The following is a 6,000-nucleotide window of genomic DNA, read 5'->3' on the forward strand; positions in this document are numbered from 1 at the left end:
ACTTTTTCTCATCTCCACTAAAACCTTGGGCACTTTACCCTCAGCAGAAATGAGTGCTGGAGACCTGCAGCCCTGCTGCTTCCAGCACCAGCTGGCTGTAGCAATTAGCTGTTTCCCCACAGATGGATCTTCTTAGCAGGACAGAACAGAGAAAAACTTGTCCTGCTCAGAGACACTTGTTTAGGAATCTCTAGTGAATCCGCAGGTAAATCCATCTACTCTAGAACTGTTTGCATGTGTCCTGCAAGTCTCCTGTACACCTGCTGGATTCATGTGCCCTAGAGAAGGGTTGAGCCTTACCTGGGAAAGTACCCTTCCCTGGCTTGGCATACCCCATTTTTATACACCCATGGGATCTTCCATTTCCAAACTCTCCAAAGGGGCTGGATTTCCCTCCTCCATTAAATGCTGGGCATATCCCTGCCTGTTAGAGCCTGTTTTTACCAACAGACCACCTTTTTGCAGTGCGGTCCTTCAATCATTTACATATTCAAAGCACTCTCTGAAAAGGCCTGTAGCACAGTTTTATGAGCACAAAACCTTTCATGCAATTAGGTGATGCACAGATGGCTGTGGAAGGGTTTTAGAGAACCTTTCTGAAGAGGGACAGACCTCACTCTGTATTTCTGGTGAGTGCCTTGGAGCACTGAGGCCCTGCAATGCTTTGCTGGACACTTGTTTCCTCCTGTGTACCTGGGTTCAGCAGAACTGTAGGGCTGGAGTATGTTCTTGACATTTTGCATCTGACTTCTTTACAAGACCATTTTGGGTGGAGAAGACATCATTTATCTTGATACATTTCACTCCCTATCTGTCATGTTAACCAGGTGGGATTGGAGGGTAAACCCATGAGTGGTTGGGGAGGCAGCAGCTAGCCCAGCTTTTTGGAACAGCTCAGGTCCTGAGTTGGTCCACATCATTTCAGGGCTGACCCATTCCTCAGGACTCCCACCACTCAGATTTCCATGTGCCTTTGCCCTCACCCAGGTTGGAGGACACACCATGCTGCCCATCCGCTGGATGCCTCCAGAGAGCATCATGTACAGGAAGTTCACAACAGAGAGTGATGTCTGGAGCTTCGGGGTGATCCTCTGGGAGATCTTCACGTATGGGAAGCAGCCCTGGTTCCAGCTCTCAAACACAGAGGTACAACAGTGCTGAGACAGCTGAAAACTGTACTTTTTTGCCATCTCTCCTTTCCAGGTTGTTTGCAAAGCATTTTGTATGTGAGTGGTCCCCTCTTTGGCACTCCCATGGTGATGACATAGGATAAGTGTCATTATCTCCATTTAAGAGCTCAGGGAAAACTGAGGCTTGCAGGAATCAAAGGGCTCTGCAAAAACGATATAATGGCCCATCCTCAGCCTCTCCTTTCTAAGTTGCTGAGATACCTCTGTCGTATCTGATAAACTGTCAGGGTGCTGCCAGAACTGGGGATACCGAGATTACTTCTGGGATCTGAGTTACTGTCATGCCCTGAATTTCCTCTGCTTTCTCCTTTTGTGTATGAGGCTCTTACTGCAGTCTCCAGTTTGTGAGAAATCGTTTTAAGGCTAATTGTTATATTGCATATTGCACATTTGCATGGAGCTTTTTGCCGTCAGGATATCTCTTACGTGGTTTGCCCCAGTTCACTGAGGGTGAAACCCAAGGAGATGGTTTGTCCTTCTTATTTCTTTGACTAGCAAAAGTTGCAGCCCAGTAATATGGGGATGCACTGTAAAAACGTTGAGGGAAGGCTGGCTGGGATTAGCGGGGTGTCAGCGCTGAGGTTTGAGGCACATCAGCAGAAATGCGTTGGAAGATTTTTGCTCAGAATAGCAGGGGGTATTATAGAAGAGGAAAAAGATGCATTGACATAGCAGTGTGTGGGAACCTTGCACATTTTTATCCTACTGTGTATCTAATGGATTTCAGAAATTTCACCTTTTGTAATGAGAAATGTGCATTTTCTGCTTTCTGGATACAGATCCCTTAATTAAGTGAGTTGCAGAGATGGCAAATCCAAGGTGTTGCTTTACAGCTCTAATACTTGCCCATTCGTGTGCTCAATGGGGCCTGACTGTATATCCCAAAGTAGCACACGCAAACATTTTAGAGACACAAACAACGGAATCGACAGCGACAGAAGTTATTTGTCACGCTATTTAATGAGCTGCTCTTGCATTTCCCTGTGAGAGTAAATACAAACACACACAAATGAGCACATGTAGCTCGTACATGGGTGATAGGCATGCTGGAATGTGACAGCTCCGCTGTGCCTGTGCCTTCTGCCTCAGTTTCCTCTGCAGGGCAGTAGGACTGAGAATAACCAGCCTTAATCTTGAGGGGAGGGCTGGTGAACATCTGCACAGATGTGGCTGTATTGTTTTGCTACCATCCCTGGGATAAAATGTCACCATTTCTTTCTGATTGCTGAGGGCTCCCACCCCAGACCAGAGTATCCTGGTGGGAGGGAGCCACATTAGCTCTCATCTGGCTTGTTTTTCACCATTTGTGGAGAGATGGGCAGAGCCTGTGTGGCTGCAGAGGACTGGCACCTCCACCAGCTCCTGGATGGTGTGGCATCAGAGCAAGTCTCTGTGGCAGTCCAGCTGCAGTGGCAGAGCCCCACAGAGAGGTAGATTAATGAGCCTGTGCCAAGGTCCCAGCTGCCAGGACTAGACCATGAGCAGGCACCAGGCTGGCCAAGCATTGCTGCTGCTGGGTGCTGGCATTAGCAAGGCTGGGATGCCCACTCCCTCCTGTGCCATCTGTGTGGCCTCATATCCCCAGGACATTTTCAGCAGTTATTTTCAAGGCTGGAAGAGACCCTATCTGAGCAGAGGAACAAGGCAGGGCACAACTCAGCCAGCCCATTAACTTTGCCCTGGACAGAAAGAGCCCACCACAGGGCTCCTGTGCATGTCCAAGATGTCTGGTAAGAAAACATAACTCACCTCCTCCCACAAGTCCTCAGCCAGCAGCTCTGTGGCAATGCAGGCTTCTCTGCATGCTGTGTCTTCCTCGCTTCCTTTCAGCAGGTCCTAATCTCTCCCTTCTATATTTATATGCAAACAGCAAAGAGATAAGTATCCCTTGAGCTCTGTGGAAAGACCATTACTGTTCATAAATGATAAATTCCAAACACCCCTTGCTGGGTGGCTCCCCTCAGCACACTGCTAGGGACTGGTGTTTATCTGCAGTGTGTGGCAGGTCACTTGCAGGCTGCAATGCTGGGACTCATCAACCCCAGCCAAGGAGGGCAGACGGTAATAGCAGCTCTCTGACAAATCATCCCTTCCCTTTGCATGCATCCTGTAAACAAAACACAAATAAATACTTAGGGGAGTTCTTTCTAATGGCATCCTTCTAGAGAGACTTCGATGTTATCCAAGAGCTCACATTTTTCTCATTAGCAGCACTGGCCTGACCCAAAATCGAGTGATAGCACTGCAAATTTTTTTCTCCATCACAGATGCTATTTGATATGAAATTTTATTCTTTTAGTTGCTTTTCTATGTCAAAATGAGGCAAAGCTGCCCTTGGAGAAGTATATAGGAAAAGATGCTCTGAATTCTTCCTTGTAAAACTCTCCTGGGCTTTGCAATGGAAAGGACTCTTGGTTTTCAGGCAAGAAAAATATAATTTCAGCTGTGCAAAATATTACTTTACTTTGGGGATTTTAAGACTTTTTTCCTTCTTCATTTAGCAGGAAAAACTGACATCATAAGTTAAAATTCCATTTCATTTGTATGTGAACTCTTGTTTGGAGAGCGCATTGAGGTTGGTAGGTGTCAGATGGAGAAGGTTTTTGAGATCTGAAAAAACTCCAGCTGAAGAAAAACTTTTCACTGCAAAATTATAATTAACAACACACAAACAGGTGAACACTGAGGATCTGCAGACCTCTTGGCTTCTCAGTGCTCCCATTCACTAAAGGGTACCACATCAACCAAGCAGTAGCTGGGACAGGAGATGCTCCAGAAACTGCCCAGGTGGTGTTCAATGTCTATTTTTTTTCTGTTTTTTAGGTAATTGAGTGCATTACCCAAGGCCGAGTTTTGGAAAGGCCTCGAGTCTGCCCCAAGGAGGTTTACGACATCATGTTGGGCTGCTGGCAGAGAGAACCTCAGCAACGGCTCAACATCAAGGAGATCTACAAGATCCTTCATGCTCTGGGCAAGGCCACACCAATCTACCTGGACATCCTTGGCTAGCAGTGGCCACTTGTTGGAAGTCCCTGCTCCTTCCTTCCATCCTTCCTTCCCTCTCCCCCTCTCAAGTCCTTTGCCCCTCAGCTCCCAAGCAAACATCTTCATATAAACTCAAGTGCCTGCTACACATACAACACTGAAAAAAAAACAAAAAAAGCAAAACAAAAAGCAAACCAACAAAAATCCCAGAGAACAACCTGTAAGGCAGTTTGGCTCATATATATTTATAGATATCTCTCTATATATAACTTCCACACCAATACAGAAAGAAGCTGCTGTTACAGAAAATTGTAAGACTATAAAAAAAAAAGAAACAAATAAGGGAGAAAAAGTACTTAAAAAGATATATATAATTAAAAAAAAAAAAAGACAGAAAGAAAGGAGAAGGTATCTTTCCCCCGAGCAATGAAGCAGTGAATTGTAACCCTGCTGTGAGTATGGTTCGGGCTGCTGGGCAGGGCTCTAGACTGGCCATGGCAGCAATGCCATCCTGGGTAGGAACCCCAGGAAGAAAGCCTTGCCCTGGTTGTATGATATGCACTGAATGTGTGAAATCAGTCCTCCCTTTTCGTCCTTGCCTCCCTCCCTCCTTCCCAGCCCACAGGTGATGGGCGCAAAGCCAGGGCAGTGCCCCTGCGTGAACTCTCTTTTACCAACCCCTTCCATCCCTTCCTCTCAGGCCCTCCCTGTCCCTCTCTGCCTTCCTGCCTTTTTCCTCCCTCCAACATTTCAGGACAATTTTTCTAATTTGCTGATTCTTAAATGTATAGACTCAAGGCTTTCGAACACACAGTCAAAGGATTTTGACACCTACGGGTAAAACACACACCGGGAACCAGCTGCCCTCCCGCAGACTGCAAGTTTGCCTGGCCCAGCCCTCCCTCTGCCCTGTGCCAGCTGCTGCCAGTGCTGGGAGAGCAGCAGGACCAAAGCGGCTGCGCACAGGAGTCGGGTGGGGGGTCCTGGAGGCCCAGTCCTGACTCATCCCCAACCCATTCCAGTGTGTGAGACAGGAGTGCTGTTTGCCCAGTGCATCCAGTGCATCCAGCGCAGGCGATCACTTTGGGAGGAACAACCTCACTCCTCCCCACCCTTCGTGGTTGCTAGCAACCATGGAGTTGTTCCCCCTCCCTCAGCTGTCTGCACCAGGGCCAAATTGGTCCCTGGTGTGAACCTTTAGTGAGCAGAGTTGGATCCCTGCTCCTCTTTCTAAGGCTACAGGATGCAGACAGCTGGGAACATGCCTGCAAGCCAGCTGGGCATGTCTATAGGGTCAGCATATCCCAGTGCTCTTCCTCCCTATCCTCTTCCCTTCCCTGTTCCTGCCCCATGCCTCAGTCCAAGCCTCAGGCACAAGCCAGCGGGGGACAGGGAGGGAGACAAGGCTTGTGAGATGGCTGGGAACCTACCAACACCTGCCTGCAGCTCCCTTGCCATTCTCCTCACGTCCCCATCCCCTGAAAGGATTGATGCATCTGCCTTTGAGCTGTTGTGAAATGCAGAGGCTGAAGAATAGCTCCACAGGCAGCCCCGGGAGGAGGGGGGAAGGAGGGGAAGGTGCCTTCAGGAGCAGACGGCTCAGCGGATGGCCACAGCGGCCAGCCTTGCATCTCAATGAGGAGAAAGGCCTGACAGGCAGCAACAGGGGGTGGTGGGGACAGCGAGGGAGAAACAGCAGCATCCTCCCTACTGGCCATCTCTCTGGAGCGGGAAACGATCCCGACCTGGGGAAACACTGAGTCAGACATTGCATCCTACCTGTCCAGACTGGGCCGAGAATATAAAACCTTTCTGGGTCTTTTTT

The 6,000-nt window shown here is 48.5% G+C and overlaps 1 protein-coding gene across 3 annotated transcripts in view; it reads left to right on the forward strand.

Annotated features, from left to right (window-relative positions):
* The window catches only part of NTRK3 (neurotrophic receptor tyrosine kinase 3), a 209,272-nt gene extending 204,778 nt beyond the window's left edge, over positions 1-4,494 (forward strand). For all 3 annotated transcript variants that reach the window (XM_051796556.1, XM_051796557.1, XM_051796559.1), the window contains 2 exons: positions 988-1,146; positions 4,014-4,494. In XM_051796556.1, coding sequence (XP_051652516.1) covers positions 988-1,146; positions 4,014-4,199 — 345 coding nt within the window. In that variant the 3' untranslated portion in view covers positions 4,200-4,494. The remainder of the gene's footprint in view (positions 1-987; positions 1,147-4,013) is intronic.
* Positions 4,495-6,000: the final 1,506 nt, after the last annotated feature.

The sequence above is a fragment of the Manacus candei genome, unplaced genomic scaffold (assembly GCF_025592945.1).
Source record: "Manacus candei isolate 608988 ecotype Guabito, Panama unplaced genomic scaffold, ASM2559294v1 h1tg000046l, whole genome shotgun sequence".
Lineage (NCBI taxonomy): Eukaryota > Metazoa > Chordata > Aves > Passeriformes > Pipridae > Manacus > Manacus candei.